The sequence below is a fragment of the Gymnoscopelus microlampas genome (assembly GCF_963454915.1).
Source record: "Gymnoscopelus microlampas genome assembly, chromosome: 8".
NCBI classification, from domain to species: Eukaryota; Metazoa; Chordata; class Actinopteri; order Myctophiformes; family Myctophidae; genus Gymnoscopelus; species Gymnoscopelus microlampas.
The window spans coordinates 1,741,832-1,767,665 of record NC_139945.1 but is presented as its reverse complement, the minus strand read 5'-3'; the positions used below and the strand labels follow the sequence as shown (position 1 = coordinate 1,767,665).

The 25,834-nt window shown below is 43.4% G+C and overlaps 1 protein-coding gene across 19 annotated transcripts in view; it reads right to left on the bottom strand.

The window, feature by feature from the left end:
* LOC311050918 (NACHT, LRR and PYD domains-containing protein 12-like) overlaps positions 1–21,495 on the bottom strand; it is a 37,969-nt gene extending 16,474 nt beyond the window's left edge. For 8 of the 19 annotated variants that reach the window (XM_084065149.1, XM_084065150.1, XM_084065165.1 and 5 more), the window contains exons 1-9: positions 21,444–21,495; positions 18,751–18,835; positions 18,497–18,610; positions 17,724–17,822; positions 11,198–11,311; positions 9,837–9,950; positions 8,771–8,884; positions 8,041–8,276; positions 3,366–5,238 (exon numbers count right to left, since the gene is read on the bottom strand). In XM_084065149.1, the coding sequence (XP_083921275.1) occupies positions 3,366–5,238; positions 8,041–8,276; positions 8,771–8,884; positions 9,837–9,950; positions 11,198–11,311; positions 17,724–17,822; positions 18,497–18,610; positions 18,751–18,821 (2,735 nt within the window). In that variant the 5' untranslated portion in view covers positions 18,822–18,835; positions 21,444–21,495. Of the gene's footprint in view, positions 1–3,365; positions 5,239–8,040; positions 8,277–8,770; positions 8,885–9,836; positions 9,951–11,197; positions 11,312–17,723; positions 17,823–18,496; positions 18,611–18,750; positions 18,836–21,438 lie in introns of all 19 variants that reach the window. The other 11 variants (XM_084065160.1, XM_084065164.1, XM_084065163.1 and 8 more) reach the window with 11 other exon arrangements.
* Positions 21,496–25,834: the final 4,339 nt, after the last annotated feature.

Below are 25,834 nucleotides of genomic sequence, written 5' to 3'. Positions count from 1 at the left end.
GCTTGTGGCCTGTCGGCCTGGGGTTTGTGGTTTAAAGCCGTGTGCGATTTGGAGCTGTGGGTGTGGCCTTGTGGCCTATCAGTTTGGGGGCGTGGTTCAAAGCCTTGGGCATCAAAATAGCAGATCTATAAGCTCGTAGCGCGGCACCTGGCTCCGCGCTACGAGCTTGTAGATCTGCTATCGGCTGGGGATGGGGATGGGTGTGGCCTATCACCCAGGGGGGTGTGGTTTGAAGCTCGGGGCGTGACCTATCGGCTTGGGGGTGTGGTTTGGAACTGTGGGAGGCGTGGCTTATCAGCTTGGGGACGTGGCGTGAAGTCTTGGGCGTCGAAAATAGCACATCTACAAGCCCACAACGCGGCACCGGTCGCCGCGCTATGAGCTTGTAGATCTGCTATCGGCTGGAGGTGGGCGTGGCCTATCACGCAAGGGGGTGTGGTTTCAAAATGTGGGCGTGACCTATCAGCAGTTCTACAAAACGTGGCACGAAGCGTCACGTTTCTAGCTTGTAGATGACTTTTCTAGATTACTAGATTACTTCTCTAGCTTGTAGATTACTTTTCTAGATTAGTAGATTACTTTTCAAGCACCGGTTGATGCGCTATGAGCTTGTAGATCTGCTATCGGCTGGAAGTGGCCGTGGCCTATCACCCAGGGGGGTGTGATTACTTTTCTAGATTAGTAGATTACTTTAGATTACTTTTCACTATTCAAATTCAAAAGCATCAAAAACAGCATATCTACAAGTTCATAGTGGTGCCGCGATCTTGTAGATCTGCTATTTTCAAAAGATTTTCACACATTTGAAAACTTGTGAAATGGGACATTCTGCAAAATGAGCACTTTTACTTTCGTACTTTAACTACATTTTGATGCCAATACTTTTGCACTTTTACTCAAGTAAAAATTGATTACCAGACTTAAGTTTTGACAGCAGTATCCACCATAGAGTTATAATATCTCCACAAGGTAGGTTTGAGCACCACTGATATTATAGCAACATATGTTTTTTCAAAAAGCTGTTAGGATTTAGAAGACATTTGTAGAATCCCCCAGAAGCTCTGGTGCCGCGCTATGAGCTTGTAGATCTACTATTTTTGAATAGCCAAAGAAATCTAAAAAAGACAGAGATGTGTTCCTGGATTGAATGGGAAAGTTGTCTCTGTAAACTACAGCAAGGGTTCCCAAACTTTTCAGGCCACGAACCCCCCAAAAACAAAACACCCATATTTGAACTGGGGACCCCCCACCCTGACAAGCACTTGGAATTGTAGGAGTTGAGGATTTACATTTAGTTTGACTCGGTTCCACAGATAAATACTGTGAAAATAGCAGATCTAAAAGCTCACAACGCCTCACACTGCGAGGTGTTGTGAGCTTGTAGATCGGCTATTCTCACAATGTTTGCCTCTTTCTTCTGTAATATTTGATAATTTGGCCAATTTGGTATTAAAAAGGTCTTAAGAGTCCTTAAAGGGATATTTCACTTTCAAAACAACTTTTGGTCATTTTATCATCTACTCAGGCCTTTGTGAGCCCCCCAGACAGGCCTTTGTGAGACCCTTTGTGAGCCCCCTGTCTGTGGGGGCTCACAAAGGCCTGAGTAGATGATAAAATGACAAAAAGTTTTTTTGAAAGTGAAATATCCCTTTAAATTGTAACTTTATAAATGTGCAGATACCCTGTAAACACTTATACTGTATGTTGGTTTGTTTGATTACTGTTGAGTGAGAAAACAATGTTGCACATTAAGATAATCATCTGGGGACCCTCCAAAATAATTTGCGGACCCCCCTGGAACCACCGTACAGCAAGCAACTTGCATTGATGTATAAAGTAAGTTGGTAATTCCTCATTAAAGTAATGACCATAAGGTCATTGTTTCAAAGAGCATCCTCTGTACACCTTCACTAATGCTCTCCTTGGTTTGACTGTTGCTACACCTGTCAACCTTTCACTGCCACCATGACACACACTGGCATGTCAATCACTGTCAACTGTTTCAATGAGACAATCTTAAGGAATTCTGCAAGTCACTGACCTCACTGAGTGTCTGTGTGTGTGTGTCTGTGTGTGTGTGTCTGTGTGTGTGTGTGTGTGTGTGTGTGTGTGTGTGTGTGTGCGCGCGCGCACACGCACGCACGCACGCACGCACGCACGCACGCACGCACGCACGCACGCACGCACGCACGCACACACACACACACACACACACACACACACACACACACACACACACACACACACACACACACACACACACACACACACACACACACACACACAAACACACACACACACACACACACACACACACACCTCCTGTGCTTGCAGGAACAGAGTGAGGTAAACAGAGGGCGTGTGCACAGTTGCAGTGGTGTACTCAAGTACTGTACTTAAGTACATTTTGAGGTATTTTACTTTAATGGAGTATTTTCAGTTTTCAGTAGTGTTACTTCTACTCCAGGTAAATATTGCACTTTTTACTCCACTACAATTATTTGAAAACTTTAGTTAATAGTTGAGTTAATACTTTGTAGATTTTGATTATTATTACAAAACATAAATTAACCCTTTCAGCCCCATACATTTCGGCCATTTGAAAATAGACGATCAAAAAGCTCATTGCGACGCATTGTGAGCTTGTAGATCTGCTATTTTCAAAAGATATTTATTTGAAAACTTTAAATGGGACATTGCATAATGACTACTTTCTACTTTTGGTACTTTATACATTTTGATGTGAATACTTCTGTACTTTTACTCAATTAAATGTAGAATTCCTTACTTTCCGGAACACCCCCCTGCAGTCACACTCAGACGTTCCACATTCACATCACATTGTCTCTGAGCTGAAAACCAGACAGTTCTTCTGCACCTTCAACCACTTTAACCCTGCATGCATCAGCTATTTGAATATAGCAGATCTACATCTACATCGATGTGACGCGTTGTGAGCTTGTAGATCGGCTATTGTCAAATATCTAAACAGAATTTGGAATAATTTGTGAAACATCTTTTGTGGGGGTCCCTGGCACACAATGTATTCAGGTGGGGGTCCACAGCCAAATACACATTAATTCATATAATACATAATAAAAAGTTTGAGAACCACCGGTTTATTTTAAATATTCCAGAATGCACCACCAGTTGTGACTAATCAGTGTCTTTTATAATGTGATGATTCCACCTCTCTCTCTCTCTGTGTGTGTGTGTGTGTGTGTGTGTGTGTGTGTGTGTGTGTGTGTGTGTGTGTGTGTGTGTGTGTGTGAGTGTATGTTTAATATTTGTATTAATTTGAATGAATGCATGTAGTATATGAGTGAAAGGTGTTCTAACATGTTGATATTCACATGACTACTAACCTGGCTGTTGTGCAGTTCCTCACAGCTGGGACCAGTCTATGTCGCCCCTCCTCTGGTGCGTTGTATTTGTCCAGATCAAACACCTCCAGAACCTTCTCTGACATCTGCAGCATGGTGGCCAGAGCTGAACACTGGATCACAGAGAGTTCCTTCCCTGATCTGCTCTCTGACTCCAGGTACTGTTCGATCCCTTGACTTAATGAGGGGTCGTTCATCTCCATCAGACAGTGGAAGATGTTGATACATCTGTCAGGAGAGAAGTCGTCATCGGCGTTGTCGTCAGCGTCTTCATCAGTGCCCATCTCCTTCAGGTTGTTGATGGCTCTCTGGATCTCCTCTGGACTGTTCTCTGTCTGACCCAGCAGGCCTCCTAACAGACTCTGGTTGGACTCCAGTGAGAGACCATGAAGGAAGCGGACAAACAGGTCCAGGTGACCACTCTCACTCTGCAGGGATTTTTTCATAGCAGCATTCAGGAAGTCAGAGAGGGAACTGTCACTGTTGTAATCATCATCTTCCAGGAATGTCTCCAAGACCTCCATGTTCCTCTGTGTGAAACAGTGGAACAGGTAGACTGCAGCCAGAAACTCCTGGATGCTCAGATGAACAAAGCTGTAGACTGTTTTCTGGAAGAGCACACTCTCTCTCTTAAAGATCTCTGTGCACACTCCTGAGTACAGCGAAGCTTCTTTCACATCAAGACCACACTCTTCCAGGTCTTCTTGGTAGAACATGATGCTACTTTTCTGCAGATGTTCAAACGCCAGCCTGCCCAGCTTCAGAAGAACTTTCCTGTCCGTCTCCATTATCGGCTGTTTGTTCTCCTTTTTTCTCTTTTCTCTGATTCTCTCTCTTTTGTTTCTTTTCTTTTTCTTTTCCTCATGTGTCTCATCATACTTCTGCTTCTTCCTGTTTGTCTGGACCCACAGGAAGTGGCTGTACATCTGAGTCAGGGTCTTGGGCAGCTGTCCTGTCTCGTCTGTCTTCAACATGTCCTCCAGAACGGTAGCAGTGATACAACAGAAGACTGGGATGTGACACATGATGTGGATGCTCTTTGATGTCTTCACGTGTGAGATGATTTTGCTGGCCAGCTTCTCATCACTGAATCTCTTCATGAAGAACTCCTCCTTCTGGGGGTCTGTGAACCCTCGTACCTCTGTCACCATGTCAACACATGCAGGAGGGATCTGATTGGCTGCTGCAGGTCTGGTAGTTATCCAGATGACAGCCAATGGGAGCAGATTCCCCTCAATGAGGTTTGTCAACAACACGTCCACTGATGATGTCACTGTGACATCAGAAATGATGTCATTGTTGCGGAAGTTCAGTGAAAACCTGCTTTCATCTAGACCATCAAAGATGAAGCCAACTTTCCAGACAGCGAGCTGATCTGCTGTGACCTTCTTTAACGTTGGATGGAAAACATGGATCAGTGTGAGAAGACTGTGCTGCTCATCTCTGACCAAGTTCAGCTCCCGGAATGAGAAGGGAACCAGGAGAATGACATCTTGATTTTCCAAACCCTTTGCCCAGTCCAGAGTGAACTTACGCACAGAGAATGTTTTTCCAATGCCAGCGATGCCTTTGGTCAGAACTCTTCTGCTGGGTTTCTCTCTGCCAAGGAGGAGGGGTTTAAAGATGTCACAGCAGTTGATTGGTTTGTCATGGAGGGTCTTCTTCTTGGAAAGTGTCTCTATCTGCCACACCTCATGTTGGTTATTAACCCCTTCAGTCTCTCCCACTGTGACGTAGAGCTCTGTGTAGATGTTAGTGAGGGAGGTTCCTGTCTCTTCAGTGATGTGTTCTGTGACAGAATCAAGACTGTTCAAACTGATCTTATAATCCTTTAAATCGTCCTGCAGACTGACATCTGTTACGAGAAGAAAATTAAGACATTTTAAAAATGTTGCTTAATGTATAACCTTACAGTCTTACAGCTGTGTACACACATTATTAATGTGGTAAATATCATGCATTAGGGAGAAAAAAAAAACAATGTTCTTTTTTGTTATTTATATATTTAGGTCCTACATGGGCAACTGGCGGCCTGGGGGCCACATGCGGCCCCCACCTTCACTTAACACATTCGGTGCCAAAACCGTATATATACGGTTTTGGGAATACAACCATGGAGTATCAAAACCGTATATATACGTTTTTTGAAAAAAAATATGTTTTGAAAAAAAAAAAAAGAAAAAAAAAACTTTTTTTTTCCCTTCACAGCACCAGGAGATATCATTTTCCGAAGATTTAGACTCCAATCCACTTCCTGGTTAACTTATGACTTCAAAAGCCTGTATCTCGGCTCCTCAAAAATGGTTAAAAATCCTGGCACTCAGTGGCCACAGTTACATGGACCATCATGTATTCATTCAGAATGAATTCATTCCGAATGAACTCATTCTGATTAGAGGAATCTGATCCACTCACCTGTTTACATGGGACCTGAATAAAAGTATTCCTCGTTTACATGACCAAAGCATTCATTCAGAATATAACTTTTGACATGCGCAAAGTGGTTCCCGCCTATACGCCCGGACATTGACCAGGGGCCACTACCCGGAGCAGAGCTTCCCCTGGTGGGCATGTGAGGAGGCAATAGCCCCCTTGTGCCTCCGTGGCGGAGGTCTATCGTCGTAGGCAGGCCCGGAAGCAACGCACCAGGCAGCGTTGTATGCGGTGCAAGCCTGTGTTCCTTTGTCATTGCCGTTTTAATGCAAAAGTAGCAGATCTACAAGTTCAGACCAGTTTCTTTCTTTGTATTGGTACCAGACACGGTAAAACGTAGGCTAGCCTATAGTATTTGTCACATTTCTCATGTAGGTACCGTACGATGATGTCATCGCGCATTCGCACATGGTCATTATAATAATAAATAATAATACTTAAACACCGGACCGCTCATGGTCATTATAATAATAAATGGAGAGAGAGAGAGAGAGAGAGAGAGAGAGAGAGAGAGCAACACTACAGTCTATGAAACAAGGCACGCTCATTTATGGCAATTGGCAAAAGTACAAAAGTATTGGCATCAAAATACACTTAAGTAGAAAGTATAAGCTACTCATTATGCCGAATGTCACGTTTTCTTGTATTATTATGAAAAAGCTTAGTTTGAAACATGCTGTAACTCATTCACTGTGACGAAAACCCTCTTTCTGCGCAGAGTAGCGCGCGGAGCGCACACAGGGTCTGTCTAGAGGTATAATATAACGGGTCTGTCGCCCTAAAACACAATCGCCCCGGGTCAAAATCCAGCCACCATGGAGCAGCCGTGGATGGCCCACTCAAAAGGTGCGTGGGGCGGGGTGTTTTGGGATGACCGTTCCGGCTGCCCATGTAATGAATTGATGAAGTAAAACTCATCTGTTTTCGCTGCAGTTGCGCCCTAATAATGTTGTTTTCATTTATTTTTGTTCGAGTATGCTATTAAAATAATGCAGCTATTGCAGTATTGGGCCTTAACATGCGATTAAAAATGTATTTGTATTTGGCCCCTCAAATATAAAATAAATAAAAATAATAAAATAAAATCTGATTTAAAATTGAAACTTGCATGCTGATCAATGCGTTTCTGCGTTTATGTGTGGACAGGGATTTTTTATTTGTTTTAATCTTTGTCATGTGGCCAGGGATTCTTTTTAAAAACTGAGGACTAAAATACCTGTTTAGAAAAAGATCCATATATAAGTGTAGCCTAGGCCAGCAATCCTCGGAGCGTCCGTTCTCCTGGACAAGTCTGGGCTTAACCATTACAGGCTTATTAAATGACGCTATTAGAATAATTAATTTTATCCCGCAGGAGCGAGCGCTTCTCAGCACCAACCGTGGCCGAATTAGAGATTTGATAGGTCATTTTTGGACAATTCTGACAGCCCTACTAAGCACAGACATGCGCAAAGGAATGCATGTATTCCAAACAGACAGGAGCGTTTGGAATAAAGTGTTTACATGGTCAATTCCGATTGATTTAACCCGATTCAAACGGTCTATACCACCCCTCCTATTCCGAATGAAAATGCATTCGGGTCAGACTGGAATGGAATATTCTATTCCAATTGGGGTGTTTACATGAGCAAATCTATTCGGAATGAATTCATCCATTCATTCATTCCGAATAGAAGTGTATTCATTCCGAATACAACTGTCCATGTAACAGCAGCCAGTGTACTCTGTTTTAAAAAAAAACTGGCACCCCATGTGTTAATGCGGCCCACAGGTTAATATCAGAATAGTGATATATTATTGATTTCAGCTGTTACAATTCCAAACATGCAAACATGACCCGCTTTAATTACTTCCGTCTATGTTAGTAGCTTAATGACTAGTATTACAATTATATTGTCTTTTTTACGTCCAAAGTATTTGTATTTAACATAAGCATAACTAAATGCATTTGAAATTATTTATTTGTTTTACTTTTCAGGATACCAAATTCAAAAATAGCACAAATATTGTATGCGACGCATTTTGAGCTTGTAGATCAGCTATTTTTGCTACTTTTGTGTGACATAGAAAAAAAAGTAAAAATACGGAGAGACAGTATATGCAATGTGTTCCTCTGGAGTGAGTGTGGAAATATAAAGGCCCTCTACATCATCAAAGTTACATCACCCCTAATTTAGGTTATTAACATGAAGTTTTAATTAGTATAAATTGTGTCCAGTCTTACGTTGTCCACTGCTGGTTTGTCTGGCTGTCTTCAGTCCATGTGTGGTTCTGGATGTCTCTCTACACTGGGGACAGTCATGGTGTTCTGTTGGAGCAGACTGGTCCCAGTATGAGGTGATGCACTGTCTGCAGAACCAGTGTCCACAGCTGGTAGAGACTGGATCTGTCAGAACCTCCTCACACACTGAACACCTGGACGCCTGCTCTGTCACAACACAACTCCTCCTCTTCCTGTCTCTGTGGACATGAAGAGTTATTTATTACGACTATATTCCTGGTGGATGTAAAGGTATTTCCATACTGCTTGGTGTTTGTATACAATAATAGTGTCCACGCTGTCATGGAATTATGTATTCATGATTCTTATTTGGTCTGGAATTATTTTTTTAAATTAATAAGCTACTAAAACCTCCTAGACATACTGTCTGTCTGTCTGTCTGTCTGTCTGTCTGTCTGTCTGTCTGTCTGTCTGTCTGTCTGGCTGGCTGTCTGTCTGTCTGTCTATATCAGGCTGACAACCTTGAATACAAATATATCTATATCATGTACTTTGGACAGTGTGATGAGTTTATTAATAAATCCATATAAACACTATTAATAACATCATAACTGTTCATATTATAAAACTAAAGTATTAAGAGCCAGAACATTATAAACCTCATGATCTCTGCTCAGTACAGTTTGATAACAACTAAATCATGTGTTGTTTTCTGTGTGTTTTACATTCTGACCTGTGATCAGTAGAGTGCTGTTCATCTTTGAAGTCAATAAATCTACCCTTGGACTGGTCACTCTGCATGGAGACACAGCTGGGTACAGGAGACCCTGATCTGTGATGATCAACCCTGATAGAAAGAGATGATGAACATTATTTACTTGATGTATATTCGATTCATACAATCCATGTGGAATCCACACACATCTAGTCAAACATCTCTTATATGAACTCTCTACTCTGAAGTATAAAACACTTCAACGTCCACAGGGAACATTTCAGAAGTGCAGCGATTAGGGTGCAGAAACATCTGTCTACAATGACATGGTATTCATGACAGACATGAATTAACATGGTTCATTTGATGTCATGTGTACATGGTTTAGAGACAACTGTTAAAAAACAAGTGTGAACTATGAAAGGGTGTTGAATAAATACATAAATGCACATTTGAAAAAACACATTAGAGAATCACACCCCAGAATTCAACCTTTCTATTCCTTCTGTTCATTTTCAGTCCAGTAACCTTGAATGATAAATAAATCTGTCTCATGTCACGTGTCCTTTGGACAGTATGATTAGTTTAATAATTACTGAACATAAAGGTTATTGTCTCCGCCAGGAGACTATGTTTTCACTTTCCGCCCCCCCCCCCCCCCCCCCCCCTCGGCCAAGCTAACATTGGTCAAGCCTCACGTGACACGTGACAATACGTTGAAAGAGTGTGCTCTGATTGGCTAGTGAAACGCATGACGTATAGCGGCCTATAAATAGATGTGTCACTTTTTCAAAGTGAGGTAAGACAGGAGTAATCACGAAATGGCTGAGAAATGGCGGAGTAACACTTAAGACAGGATTAATCAAGTAACACTTAAGACAGGATTAATCAGGAACAGTACTGGCGGAGACCTGTGCTCCGAGGAGCACATTTTCTAGTTATTATTATTTTAAAGTAACAATACTTTTACTTGAGTACAGTTTAGGGCTACTCTGCTCTACCTCGTGCATGTCCAAGACAACCTAAAGTACAGTTTGATATCAACTAAATCATGTGTTGTTTTCTGTGTGTTTTACATTCTGACCTGTGATCAGTAGAGTGCTGTTCATCTTTGAAGTTAATAAATCTACCCTTGGACTGGTCACTCTTCATGGAGACACAGCTGGGTGCAGGAGACCCTGATCTGTGATGATGGACCCTGATAGAAAGAGATGATGCACATTATTTACATTATCATACAATCCTTCTAGTCAAACATCTCTTATATGAACTCTCTACTCTGAAGTATAAAACACTTCAACGTCCACAGGGAACATTTCAGAGGTGGAACGATCATGGTGCAGAAACTTCTTTCTACACTGAGTTTAGTTTTAATGATGAACATTAATTAACATGGTTCATTTGATGTCATGTGTACATGGTTTAGAGACAACTGTTAAAAATCAAGTGTGAACTATGAATGGTTGTTGTATAAATAAATAACAAGACCAGGAGACCTGGTTCTGCCAGACCCAGGCTAAGCCGGACTTCACATGACGTGTCAGCCTGTGTCTATGCCCATGTATGGACGAAAGGGGGACAGACTTTTCTGGCTGGGACCTAAGGACAAAGGGGGCATGCCCATTTATGGAGAAAACAGGTACAGAGCCTCATGTAAGCCTCCTTGGGTCTGGCACATACACATTCGAAAAATTAACACATTAGAGAATCAGACCCCAGAATTCTACCTTTCTATTTCTTTTGTTCATGTTTAGTCCAGTAACCTTGAATGATAAATAAATCTGTCTCACGTCACGTGTCCTTTGGACAGTTTGATTAGTTTATTAATTACTGAACATAAAGGTTATTAACACTGTCATCACATATTCATTCTACAACACTAAATCAAAGGGCCACTTCACCCATTGCCACCATTTATTTATATAACTGGTCCTCAATAATGATCATTAAAATATGTTATCATTTCTGTGTCTCAGAGGAGGGCTGTGGACAGTTCAGATACCTGCCTACCAGTGACATCATCTGGAGGCAGGTTTCACATGTTTAATTGACGCAAAAACAATGGCTTCTATTTAATTCTGATTATTTAACAACATCTGAGTGAACATTCAGCAAAAGTAACAGATCTACAAGCTCATGTCATGACACATTGTGAGCTTGTAGATCGGCCATTTTCGGCAAAGCGATTGGTGTAGAGGGGAAAGTATATAGAAATTATGTTAAACATAAATCAGGTTTGAATAAAGGGAGTCAGTACATGAGTAGTATTTTAACTAGATACTTTTACTTCCACTCAAGTCATTATTATTTTAAAGTAACAATACTTTTACTTGAGTATAGTTTAGGGCTACTCTACTCTACCTCGGTGCATGTCCAAGACAACCTAAAGTACAGTTTGATATCAATTAAATCATGTGTTGTTTTCTGTGTGTTTTACATTCTGACCTGTGATCAGTAGAGTGGTGTTCATCTTTGAAGTTAATAAATCTACCCTTGGACTGGTCACTCTTCATGGAGACACAGCTGGGTACAGGAGACACTGATCTGTGCTGATCAACCCTGATAGAAAGAGATGATGAACATTATTTAGGCTACATTATCATACAATCCTTCTAGTCAAACATCTCTTATATGAACTCTCTACTCTGAAGTATAAAACACTTCAAAGTCCACAGGGAATATTTCAGAGGTGGAACGATCGTGGTGCAGAAACATCTTTCTACATTGAGTTTGGTTTTAATGACAAACATTAATTAACACGGTAAATTTGATGTCATTTGTACATGGTTTAGAGACAACTGTTAAAAATCAAGTGTGAACTATGAATGGTTGTTGAATAAATAAATAAATACACATTTGAAAAAACACATAGAGAATCAGACCCCAGAATTCAACCTTTCTAGTTTTTTATTCATATATTGAATATATATGTATTGTAATGTTTTGTTTTGCTGGTGAAACCCCCACTAACCCTACTGTGATGAAAAATATTTATGGAATAAATGCATTAATTCAATTTAAAGACAGAGACATAACCAGCTGAGAGTTAATTTGTGCTCATTCTCTGTGGTTAAATACACAGGCTTCTTGCTCAAAGCGGACGTTGGTTGCACTCGAGTAACGAGTGCTTGTTACTTTGATGTTAAATAACGAGGCAATATATACATATGTGTTGAACATATATCCTCTGCAGTATCACTACTCTAAACTAATTTAAGATGTACAAGAAACCCTCTGTGACTGATTTAAAAAACACAGGACATGATGTTAAAGATCCAAAATGCCTCTGGACTCTGCATGGCAGGGGCGTCCTACTCCCTGAGCCAGGCTTGCACTTGGCCGCATACCTAATACCTAAGTTCTGGGTATGAACTATGGAAGTTTAGAGTGTGTTTGCTGTTTGACCACTATTAGTCAGGGGATATTAGCAGAATATTTTCCAATCTTGGAATAAATTCCTTACCAAAAAAATCTTCACCAATGTGTTTGTAAAGGTGTCTAGTAACACATCTCACAAAGACTGAAATTCAGTATCCCTAGGAGAATGTTTGACAGCTCCTTAAAGTTGGGGTGGGTACCCACCATAACGGGGGGTTACATCCGATGTAACCCGGGTTCTCTGAGTGGAGAGACTGGCTCTCCACTACATATTATTCAATATGTACGGGAACTGACCCCCAGGGGCAGTGCTCGTGGATACTCTTTAAGACACATCACTCATGGTGGCCCTGCCCTGATCTGTGATCAGTGGGGTATTTAAGTCCCACCCAGGCAGAGCCACTTCGATTAACTTTGATTGACACGAATTTCGGAGCGGCTCAAGCGTGGAGAGTAAGCAGACCCAGCTGCCCCCGCGGCAGCCCGAAGCAGTTTAAGCCCGAAGTATCAGAGCCCAAGGCGTGCTCCAAACTCCTGTCATCCAACGAAGTATGTAATACTCGTGGCCTAGGCGCAAGACGCTACCTAGGCCCAGCTGGCCCCGCCAGATTCCAAGGCCGGTCAAAAACAGGCTCACTGTTTAGCCACCTAGCCCGCAAGGCGCATGGCTAGCTTCCTATGCCCGACATCACTCCGAGCCCCGGCCCGTCCTACGGGAGCCGGGGTCCCGGAGGCACGGTGAGTATGACCTGCTCTACTGCCTGGAGCCCAGCACTCGCTCCGTGAATGGGGTGCTGGCTACCACGTTCATGCAGTAGAACCTGGTGAATGTGGAGGGCGCCGACCAAGAGGCCGCCTCAACACTCGTAGTCTTCTCAAAACAAAATCCATCTCCACAGACCTGTCCAAACCAGGCAGGGCAGATAAAGAGGGGGAGCCATAGCCTGAGCTTGGCTCTCGCCTCTCTGCCGCCCTCGGACGTCTAGTCTGTTGGGCTGGAGTAGAAACGGCAACACACCATATATGTTGCGCTCCGCTCGTCCCTGACAGTACGGATGCGCTCCGCTGGAATCACCAAACCCGGTTCTCCAGCGAACTACGCCACAGCCGCATAAACCGACCCGGTTGGCAATACGCTGTATGGCGTGCAATGACTGATTCAGGGGACCCCTGGCAGACCCAGCACATTCTGTCTTGTGTCGCTGAGACTAGATCCACAGACAGAACTCCGCCACGGACGCGTAAACCGACCCAATCGGTGATACGCCGCATAGCGGACTATAATGGCCGCCCAGGTTGTGGTCGACAGACCACCAGGCCACCCGCCAGTGTTTCCACTGACGGAACTCCGCCATGAACGCCTGAACCGGCCTAGCCGGTAATACGTTGTATAGCGGGCTCTAATGGCTGCTGTATGTGTGTTCTCACAGACCACCAGCACGGCCCACCCAGTGTTTCCACTGACGGGACTCCGCCACGGGCGCGTAAACCGACCCAATCGGTGATACGCCGTATAGCAGACTACAATGGTCGCACAGGTTGTGTTCGACAGACCACCAGACCGCCCGCCAAGTGTTTCCACTGACGGGATCCGCCACAGACGCGTGAACCGACACAATCGGTGATACGCTGTATAGCAGGCTATAATGACTGTCCACACCCGTGGTGGAGAAAGTACTCTATTACTTAGGCAAGCTGCTCACCGCCCTGCCGGAGCATTCCTGCCGTCACCTCCCGTGCACCTCCACGAGCCTCCTTAGCTCGTTGTAGCCGGGCACTGGCCTCTTGGCCCAACATGGCCGATGGCTCGATAGGCCACTTCATCGGACAAGCTCGGTCCTCCTGCCACAGCTTGGACTAGGACCGCCACCGATGGCGCCTCACCGACCGGAGAGCAGCCATACCCTGCCTGTTCCTCAAACAGCCTGGGGAGCCTGCAAGCCGGTTGCTGCAGCTCCTCCCTAAAGGTAAGGGCTATTCTGGTCACGCAAGCGCCGTGTAAGCAGGGCGCTGATACAGTGACGGAGTAGCCTCTGTGTTGGTTGGCTGCATCCGGATAGCCATCGCTCTGTGCATTCTCGGGATGAGCAAGGAGCTTACTCCGCGGCCTCACACCGATGACCGGATTCCACCACGCAGAATTACACCTAGGTGTGTAGACGGCCCCGCCGTTCAACACCCCATATATGGTGCGCTCCGCTCGCCCCTGACAGCACGGATGCACTCTGCTGGTATCACCAAACCCGGTTCTCCAGCAAACCACGCCACAGCCGCGTAAACCGACCCAGTCGGCTATACGCTGTATAGTGTGCAATGGCTGATTCAGGGGACCCCTGGCAGACCCAGCACGTTCTGTCCTGCGTCACTGAGACCAGATCCACAGACAGAACTCCGCCACGGACGCGTGAACCGACCCAATCGGTGATACGCCACATAGCGGACTATAATGGCCGCCCAGGTTGTGTTCGACAGACCACCAGACCGCCCGCCAAGTGTTTCCACTGACGGAACTCCGCCACGAACGTGTGAACCGGCCTAGCCGATAATACGTTGTATAGCGGGGTCTAATGGCTGCTTTATGTGTGTTCTAACAGACCAGCAGCACGCCCCACCCAGTGTTTCCACTGACGGGACTCCGCCACGGACGCGTAAACCGACACAATCGGTGATACGCCGTAAAGCAGGCTATAGTGACTGTCCACACCAGTGGCCACAGCTTGGACTAGGACCGCCACCGATGGCGCCTCACCGACCGGAGAGCAGCCATACCCTGCCTGTTCCTCAGACAGCCTGGGGAGCCTGCGGGCCAGTTGCCGCAGGCCCGAACCTGGCAGCAATACGCTCGTATGGTGCGGCTCTGCCACCCTGGGACGTTCAGTCTGTTGGGTTGGAGTGGAAACGGCTTGCCTCTACACAACAGGCACCTGGCTGGAGCATTGTAGCCACTGTTATCGTGGCCACAGGAGGTGGCATAGGCAACTGGTCGCCCCCAACTGCACTCTTACGCCGTTTGGCCGGATGCAGCTGCCCTAAGGCAGTGTTCATGGGTTGGAGAGAAACGACCGAGCCCTGGCCTCCCTCACTCTAGCCGGCAGGATAAAGCAATTCATCCACGCAGAGGGGTGCATACTGCCCGTGCGTGCGTGCTCCCTCCCCAAGCAAAGCATACATCTATCATGGCCGTCCTCCACGGGCATCTTTATCCCACAGCCCAGACAGAGATGGGGCGCTGGGCTGGCCATGTTTGCTATATTATTTAGCTATGTATGCAAATCTATACCTAAATTATATATATAAAGGTATAAATTCGTAGACGTATGTATTTGTATATCTATACTCATATACTCAATACTCGAATATTGTATACTCATATATTCGTCCGTCTATATATTTGTATATTAAGTACACTTAATCTCTATAAGTGTATGGGCAGAGCCAAGTGTCTCTTTATTTCACTTAATTATCTATTTCCAAAGTCAGTGATTTGCAACAGTGACTTGCAGCAGTTTGTCAGAGGGCTGCCAGGAGATAACTCCTGACCTAGCGCCACACTGCCTTGTGACCTGCGGGGCACAGTGCAGCCCTTCCCTAGGGAGCACCCAGGCCCCTCCCCCCACGCTGACGCCCTGCGTCGATGCGGAAGTAGGTACACGCTGCAGACAAACGTTTTCTCTGTTTGTTTGTTTACTTGGCTCCGCCGAGGGTTTCCTCGGCCGCGGCGGCAATGATAACCGATAGTAGATGGCCCGGAGGTCCGCCGACTGGGTCAGCCTCGCTCGGGTTCTACCTCGGTACCGCACTGCGGCGGCGACAACCCCGCAGCCGCCCTGGTCCGCCCTCCGACTAGGTCAGATTCGGAACCAGAATGCAGCCGCGGCACTGGCGCTGCCGGCGATCTAAGCGTTCGGCCGACAGACGGCTTCCCACTTAAGTCACTCGAGCAGAACAGCAGCTGCCCTGGTCCGCCCTCCGACTAGGTCAGATTCGGAACCAGGGTGCCCGCCGCGCCAGGAATAATATGGAATAAACTTGGTGTAAATATGGCAGCGAAGCGTCCCGAGAGGAGCCTCGCAAGACCTGCTCTCTACCTAAAGTAAGTGGACCACGACCGCCAAACACCCGTTCTGTATACTGTATGTCTTAAGCTGAGCCCACAAGCGTCTGCACTCGTGGAAATCAAAGAGTCGAAGTGGCTCTGCCTGGGTGGGACTTAAATACCCCACTGATCACAGATCAGGGCAGGGCCACCATGAGTGATGTGTCTTAAAGAGTATCCACGAGCACTGCCCCTGGGGGTCAGTTCCCGTACATATTGAATAATATGTAGTGGAGAGCCAGTCTCGACCACGATAGAGAACCTTGGTTTAAAAAAAAAATCCAAATTTAATTCTGTTTTAAGTAGCATGTGAGGGGTCAAACTAGGGTGTTTTTATGATTCTGAATCCATTGCAATCATTTGTTTTGCACCAAAACCACTCCTTGGGCTAAAAACGGCCATAGCCATGTATACTTTTTGTGTAAAAAGCCCATTGAGATTGGGACGTTTTTAGCCCAAGGAGTGGTTTTGGTGCAAAACAAATGATTGCAATGGATTCAGAATCATAAAAACACCCTAGTTTGACACCTCACATGCTACTTAAAACACAAATAAATTTTGTTTTTTTTTGGGGGATTTTTTTTTAACCATGGTTATGGATGGTACCCCAACTTTAAGGAGCTGTCAAAAATTCTCCTAGAGAAACTGCATTTCAGTCTTTGTGAGATGTGTTACTAGACACCTTTACAAACACATTGGTGAAGATTTTTTTTGGTAAGGAATTTATTCCAAGACTTTTTTAATATCCCCTGACTATATGGACTCTGCATGGCAGGGGCGTCCTACTCCCTGAGCAGGCTTGCACTTGGCCGCATACCTAATACCTAAGTTCTGGGTATGAACTGTGGACGTTAAGAGAAGAGTGTGTTTACTGTTTGACTACTATAGAGGATATGCGTGTGACATCATCATCAAACCCGGAAGTTATGCAGGAATGCCTACTGAGTGTCGAAAAAATACTTTCTGGCCTTGACAGCCCATGCATCCAAACAGAAAAGTCATATCTGATTGCATTAAACAACATTAAACAATGTTAAACTCACTTTGCATGTTGCTTTGCCACTCGATGTGCCATTCACTTTAAGCATGCGCATATCCTCTATACGCTTCTCTCTCTGTCCACCTACACACTGCAGCCTGCTGCTCTGTCTGTCTGTGTGAAGGAGGGGGCAGGGGCCACAGCTGACTCTCTTAAAGAGACAGACACAGGCAGACAGGCTGCTCTGTCTGTGAGAGACGGCAGGCAGCATAGACACACACAGGGACTACAAACTTTACACCTACTATTGAGACAGTGCACCCACCCACACAAGGTCCGTTAGAACGATGTACTTCAGCTGTCAATGCTGGCTACTGTCCAGAACAACCTAAGAATGACTGAATCAAAGATCACTACAGCTGACAGTGAGATCCTCTACTACTGTCTACATCTGTGAGCAGATACAAGACATTCTTTGTGTCTTTCCAGTTGAAGTTCACAGATAACAGTGATCTTACTTTGTGTCTGAAGGTCCTGGTTCTTTACTGAAGTGAGGAGGTATTCCTTTAGACCAGTCACTCTTCATAGACACACAGCTGGGTGTTGGAGACTCTGGTCTGGAATCATAATTAAGAAAAACTTTTATTCAAAAATCATACACTGACCATGATGTGTGTTGATACATTACTGTAGGGTTGACAATAGCACATCATTATTTTATAATAGACTAGTTGTGTTGATACATTGTAAATAGACTACTATATGCTTCTCTCTCTCTCCAGCAACGCTGCAGTCTGCTGCTCTGTCTGTGAGAGACGGCAGACAGAGTGTGTGTGAAGGAGGAGGGAGGGAGGGGTTACAGCTGACTCTCTTAAAGAGACAGAGACAGGCTGCTCTGCCAGTAGTAAGTACATTATTATTGGGTCATCAATATCGGTGAAAATAATCAGGTTTATTTTGAGATCGGTTCGATACCGATATGACATTTTACTATTTCCATACGTTACCGATATAATCGTGCATCCCTAATTATAGGTGTGGCAGTTAAAAGAAAATAGCAGATCTACAAGCTCACAAAGCATCGTGATGCAAGGTATTTTGAGCTTGTAGATCAGCTATGTTTGCTACTTTTAAGTACCGCACTATTAAAACCATAATAACCTGTTTATACTACAAAAGAACAAAACTAAAGTATTAAGAGCCAGAACAGTATATACCTCATAATCTGTGCTCAGTAGAGTTTGATAAGAATTAAATCATGTGTTGTTTTCTGTGTGTTTTACATTCTGACCTGTGATCAGTAGAGTGCTGTTCATCTTTGAAGTCAATAAATCTACCCTTGGACTGGTCACTCTTGATGGAGACACAGCTGGGTACAGGAGACCCTGATCTCTGATGATGGACCCTGATAGAAAGAGAGGATGAACATTATTTACTTTATTTATATTAAATCATTACAATGCATGTGGAATCCATCAGTCTCTATTGACAGACTGGACTGATACACCATGATGATGATGATGATGATGATGATGATGATCCTACCTCTCATGTTCTTCACACAGGGCGCTTTTAGAGGCCACGCCCCCCTCCTCTCTCTCCACAGACTCACTCATGGTAGAGCAGAGACCTTTACGCGCACGAGCGCACACACACACACACACACACACACACACACACACACACACACACACACACACACACACACACACACACACACACACACACACACACACACACAGTGTCAGAACATTGCCATGCTGTTTGGTATTTTATAGTCGTCAAAACTAAACATTCATGAAGTGTTTTCATACAGTTATGAGTTTCTGTAGATTCATTGTTATCAATACAACAAATTGATATGAAAACCAACATGTACTTTAGAATACTAGTGTTTTTAAAAGCAACTCCAGCAATAAGTCAGGTAAAGTGTGTACAGGAGTAATATTGTAGAAAGAGTATCTGGCTGTAATACTGAACATTGTGTTGCCATAGTGATAAACATTGTGTTGTCATGGTGACAAGACACACAGCACCATAGTTTCACTTCCAGTTGTGTCAGTTTCTGGGAAATGGTCTCTCTCTCTCTCTCTCTCTCTCTCTCTCTCTCTCTCTCTCTCTCTCTCTCTCTCTCTCTCTCTCTCTCTCTCTCTCTCTCTCTCTCTCTCTCTCTCTCTCTCTCTCTCTCTCTCTCTCTCTCTCTCTCTCTCTCTCTCTCTCTCTCTCTCTCTCTCTCTCTCTCTCTCTCTCTCTCTCTCTCTCTAAGGCCATTTCAATTAATTCCCTATGGAAGTCACAGGCCTCCCTCACACAGTTAAAACACTTGTTTTATGTCTGTGTTCAAAATGTTACTTGAGTAAAGTATTGGCATCAAAATATACTTAAAGAACCAAAAGTAAAAGTACTAAAATGTTTGAAAATAGCAGATCTACAAGCTCACAACGCCTCGCGAAGCGACGAGTTGTGAGCTTGTAGATCTGCTATTTTCAAACAGCCTAAGTGCCAGCAATCAAAGTCCAGGTAGCCTACAGGCAAAAGTCAATCACCGGTAAACAGTCAGAACATGACAGAAACAAGAAGGGAGAAAGGGAGAACTGTACTGGGAAAGCTATGGGAACTTAATACAAGGCAACAAGGAGTCAGGAAACAAAGACTGACAAAAACTCACACGACTTCAAACAACTAAACCAGCAGTGAATCTAAGCAAACACTGGAGGCATTATCAGGACACAGATAATCAACAGTAGCATAGGCTGGGGGACTAAGAGGACACAGGTGGAGAAAATTAGTAATCAACAGGCAGGTGAGACGAGACAGGTAGGTGAGACATCACCAAGACAAGACAGATAACCGTGACTGGGCAAAACAGGAAACATTAGGACAAAACTACAACATAAGAATACACAAAAACAATACTAAGAACCAAGGAACATAAGAAAACACACTCTCTCTCTCTCTCTCTCTCTCTCTTTCTCTCACTCACACACACACACACACACACACACACACACACACACACACACACACACACACACACACACACACACACACACACAGCGTTAGTGAGTTCTCTCTAACGCTCTGCCAGACGCTCGGCTCTGCTCATAGACAAGGAATTCCACTGTCCTCTGAGGGCTCCAACTGTAGTAAAAATAAACAAAACCACTTCAATACTCACTGAAACAAAGGCTGTTTTGTGTTCTTGAAAGTCTTATCTCAGAGGTGGGAAGCCTCTCAGCACCCCACCTTCTCTGTAAAATACACTTTCTGGCCAGAAAAGAAAATATTTCACCAGAAGGAAAAACATGTTTTGGTTGCTCCACTGCGCCCTCTACAGATCTGGTCAATGGAATTTTTCTATTGACCAGATTTTTCCTTCCGGTGAAATATTTTCTTTTCTGGCCAGAAAGTGTATTTTACAGAGAAGGTGGGGTGCTGAGAGGTTTCCCACCTCCGAGAATAGAATTTCAACAACACAAAACAGCCTTTGTTTAGGTGAGTAGAGAAGTGTATTGTTTATTTTGACTAAAGACAGAGCCCTCACAGGGCAGTGACATTCCTTGTTTATGAGCAGAGCCGAGCGTCTGGCAGTTAGAGAGAACTCACTAACGCTCTGGAACAGGGCCACAGGGCTCTATACTAAGTATGCTCTTTTTTTCCCTGAACGCCAAATATCTCTGCCGAAAATATCCGATGTTCAAGTGCACGACGAGTCGCTATGTGACGGGTTGTGAGCTTGTAGATCTGCTATTTTCAAAAAAGGCTTGACACACTTTGAAAAATCTTAGTACTTTTACTTTAGCACTGTAAGTATAATGTGATGCCAATACATTTGTACTTTTACTGAAGTAGAATTTTAAATCCAGGTCTTTTACTTATAAAGTATTTTTACATTGTGGTATTTGCTACTAAAGTAAAAACTAACTGTCAAGGAATTATTTATAAACATGTAGGATAATCTCAACAATGATTAACATATTTAACTTTGTGTAAACAGTCAAGGTCTCACGCCTTCAAGGCCTCACAGATCTACAAGCTCACGTGTCACACTGCAACACGTTGTGAGCTTGTAGATCTGCTATTTTCACAGAAAGTCCACCCCAGAATAGTGAAGCTAGGTGGTTAAAGTTTAGAAAACCAGATTAGATTAGTTTTAGTATGAAAATAATGACTCTACATTAACTCTTACATCATAGAGGGAATAAAACTAGACTATGTTATTAAAACACTTACCTTACATTAAACTTTATGTGTTGGTTCTTCTACGTTGCTGTCTGTGTCAAAATGGAGCCTGAAAAAACAGTGTTTACAGTCATACTGTTTCTTATAAAGGGAGGAACCTTTAATATCACTTCCTACAACAGTAAGGAACAATCCTGGTCTCATGCTGCCATCTACTGGTTACTGTGTGGTACTACAGTAGCCTATGTACTGTACAACCACTTTTCTAGATTTGCTGCAGAGTAAAAACTTGAGTAAACGTATCAATACTGCAATGTAGAAATACTCTGCTAAAAGTAAAAGTCCAGAATTAAACATTTACTTGAGTAAAAGTACAAAAGTATTGGTATCAAAATGCACTTAAAGAACCAAAAGTAGAAAGTACTCATTTTGCAGAATGTCCTGTTTCACAAGTTTCAAATGTATAAAAAGATCTACAAGATCTACAAGCTCACAATGCGTCGCGATGCAACACATTGGGCCCGATTCATGAACCGTACTTACGAACAAATTTGTTCTTAGACCCACTTAAGAAGTTTTTTAAGAGATTTTGGCATTCACAAATGTTTTCTTAGCTGTAATTTGTTCTTAAGTTAAGAAGAAATCTACGCATACTAGAGAGCACTCTTAGGGTGGCCTTTGAGTTCTTAAGTGTGATATGTTTGTGCAAAGATAATTAATTCTCGAAGTTTCTTCAATTCTACAGTTGTATAATATAGGATTTAAATTACAATAATATTTTTATCATATCTTTAGAGCAAAAAAGGTTCTCAAAGGTGTGGTCTGGGGACCCCCAGGGGTCCTTGAAGCTGTTCCAGGGGGTCCACAGCAAACGAGGAACAGTTTAATCACTTTAACCCTATTTTATACTTTGTTTGAAAATAGCTTATCTACAAGCTCACAACGCGTCCCATTACTGGCAATTTTGAACTTTTAGATCGGCTATTTTCAAAACATTTTGATAAATCTTGAAAACATTTCCCTAGCAGAAAATATTTTCAGGTGGGGGTCTGCAGCCAAATGCATCTAACCCAAACAGACCCGGTTGAGTTGAAGCCCAAGCCCCATACCCACCCCATAACCCCCCACCCAACCCACCCTCATCGCCCCCCCATACCCCCACCCCCATATCCCGACATTCGCCACACCCCCATTTTCAAGTCCCCTTCCTACCTGAAAGCCCCCCTATACCCACCCGTCATACCCATCCCCGTACCCCCCACACAGCCCCCTACACCCCTCCTTGCACCACCATATCACCCACCACACCCCTATTTCCACACCATTACATACCAAGCAGCTGATACCTTAAAGACCCTCTATATCCACCCACCAGCTTTCAGTACTAAAATGTTTTATATCCACTACTAACGCTACTCCTGAACATGAAATATGGATAACATTTTTAACAGCTAATTTCAACAAATTTACATTGATATTGAGTGGTGATATGTTGATTAATGTGAGAGAAATAATAAAATGCATTCATTAATTAAATAAAATAATTTGCTGTTCACTTCAGAAGTACCTCCACAGAAATATTTATTTATTTTTATGTTTGGAGTCTGGTGTTCCACCATCTTTAGGCTTTAGTTTAGGTATTCTTTACTTCATTCTCTCAACTTTATTTCTCTGTGTGATTTCCTGTGATTTCTGTGTGCAGCAATCACACACAGGTGTGACTGCAGGCAGAGCCTAAGAACATTTCATGAATCTGACTCGACTTCTCTTAGGAATTCACTTAGGAAGACATTTAAGAAGACAACTTACGAATTTATTGCTGAATGAGGCCCATTGTGAGCTTGTAGATCTTCTATTTTCAAATGGCCTTAATGTATATAGGGCTGAAGTGGTTAATGTAGGTTTTGTAATAATAATCCAAATCTACAAAGTAACTAGTAACTAAAGTTTTCAAATAATTGCAGTGGAGTAAAAAGTACAATATTTGCCTCTGAGACGTAATGGAGTAGAAGTAAAAGTATTGAAAATCGGAAATACTCCCGTAAAGTAAAAAAAAAAAATCTCAAAATTGTACTTACGTATAGTAGTTGAGTAAATGTTCTTAGTTACTTTACACCACTGCAAGTAACCCAGAGAGTGAACAGTAATCTGCTCACTCATTCTGTATGTCTCATTGGACGCCAATAGAAACTACAGCCTGGACAACCAGGATGTTCCATATATATATGCCTATATATGGTCATATCGATCGGATCCACGGTACTGACCAACCGCCTATCCTCAATAGGACAGGACGTCGGGCAGAGCACTCCCTCAAAGTCCTCGCCGACGCACACGCAGAGATCCAAGTCGGTCGGCCCCCCATCTATACGCATGACCATATATGGGCATATAGCAGTTGGATCGGCTGTTCTGGACAACCGGATCTCAACATATTATGCCTTAACAGCTCTTAAATAGTGGGAAGGCTTCCTCCTGATTGGTCCAGCTTTTGATGGACCAGGGACGCAGTGGGGGGGGGGGGGGGGGGTTTAGACATATCCAGTTCCATGGGGGGAACTGGATATGTCTTCTGAAAAAAGAAAAAGAGAAAACCTCCGACGGAAGGTTTTTCACGGGTGGAAAACAGAAAGCTCGTCCTAAAACACACTGCCCCGTTTTGTTTTTCGCAGTCCGAGGCCGGCGGATTAGACCCGGGACGAGTGTGTTTTAGGACGACGGTTCTTGTTTTCCATTTCTGAATGGAGAGGTGCGCGATGGAGAGACGTTTCCTTTTTGCCACATATCTACACTTCATGGAGTACATTTTTTGTATCGAATTAACCAAATTAAAGTAAGAATTAACCCAAAATAAAAGGGGAAAAAAAACGCAACAAAACTCAGGGCACGCATGTACGCGCGCGTGGCCCCCTTGGTTCCCCAATGCTCTCTGCGTCCCTGTGATGGACGGTCTCCTCCCACACAGGACCTGAGCTTGAGTCAGTGGGACTACCAGATAACTGTGCAGTAAATCATATTATAATAAATAGACCCCTTCTTAAATACACAGATATGTAACACCGCCTATCCGATCGACTCGATGTCGTGCGCTCAACCGCCTCGGGTCGGCGAGTCGCGCCGAGTTTGAAGTCGGCAGGTCGGACGGTTCTCGGGAACATGTGAATAACAGACGTAGTATAAAGACATGAGATTCCATTTACATTCATTGTAAGACGATTAGAATAAAAGTTTAAAAACGTATTTGAAATGACCAAACCTGCCTACCGATGATGTCACTGGTGGGCAGGTTTCTGAACCGTCCACGGCCCTCCAATGAAACGCAGAGGGAGTGAGTAGACAGAAGTGGAGCCGTCTAATAATGAGCATCAGTGAGTAAAGATAAGGTTAAACATGGGGTGAACTCTTATTCTGCCAAGCCACTGACGAGAACAACAAGATTTGTGTTTTCAGTGGATCTCCGTGAGGAGTCGGACGGCGATCACGGATAATATTCCATGATTTTTTAAAAGGTCTGTAAAATCGCTCGTTTTCGATAGCGTCACACGATTACACTATTACTCTGACATTTAAAGTAAATAAAATGGTGACCCGATGGTCAAATGGTTAGTGTGTGTACGAAGTACAACAATGTGCAAACACAGCAGCAAGATTTGTGAGTTGCTGTGATAGGAGAAGGATATCAAACGGAACACAACCACCCTAAAGACTTTGAAATTGATGTATTGAAGATTCTGACTTTCAAATGTACATATTTTTTGTTTTGATTGTATTGCTGTATTGTTGTATTGTGCTTTTTGCTTTGGCAATGTAAACGTATGTTTTCTCATACCAATAAAGCCCTTTGAATTGAAATTGAATTGAAATTGAAGTGTACCACATAGACTCTAATGCCTGACAGTGAGTCTTCGGTTCAATTCCCAGGCCTCCCGGAACAGTTGCTGCGTGACACTCCCCTTCTCTCATAGTGTGTCGTATCACTATTGATTAAGGCAGAAAAAGCACAGCAAGAACAGAAGAAGAAAAAAAGAAGAAGAACAAAAGAATGACACCATGAATCAATTGGGGAAAGTAATGTACATCTCCTTGGCTGGCATTTATTGCTACTATATGATCTGAATATTCATCATTCACATTGCTTTCCTGTGTTAATAATATTACATTTCTATTTAAGTCTACCGTATCTCCCAACAGGTCCTGACATTCCGTTAAGTTCCATAACACTGTTTATCAGAGAGCAATCTAACATCATTTCATGGAAAATGTCATAAAAAAAACAGAGAAATCATTTAATAATATCTAATTAGTGAGCACACCAGGAGGGAATTATGATAAGGGTAATAATAATAATAATAATAATAATAATAATAATAATGATATTTAAATGTATATTTTACTGCATTGTTGCTTGTGTGATCATCGGGGAGAGTACGTTATAAATTGTTAGTAC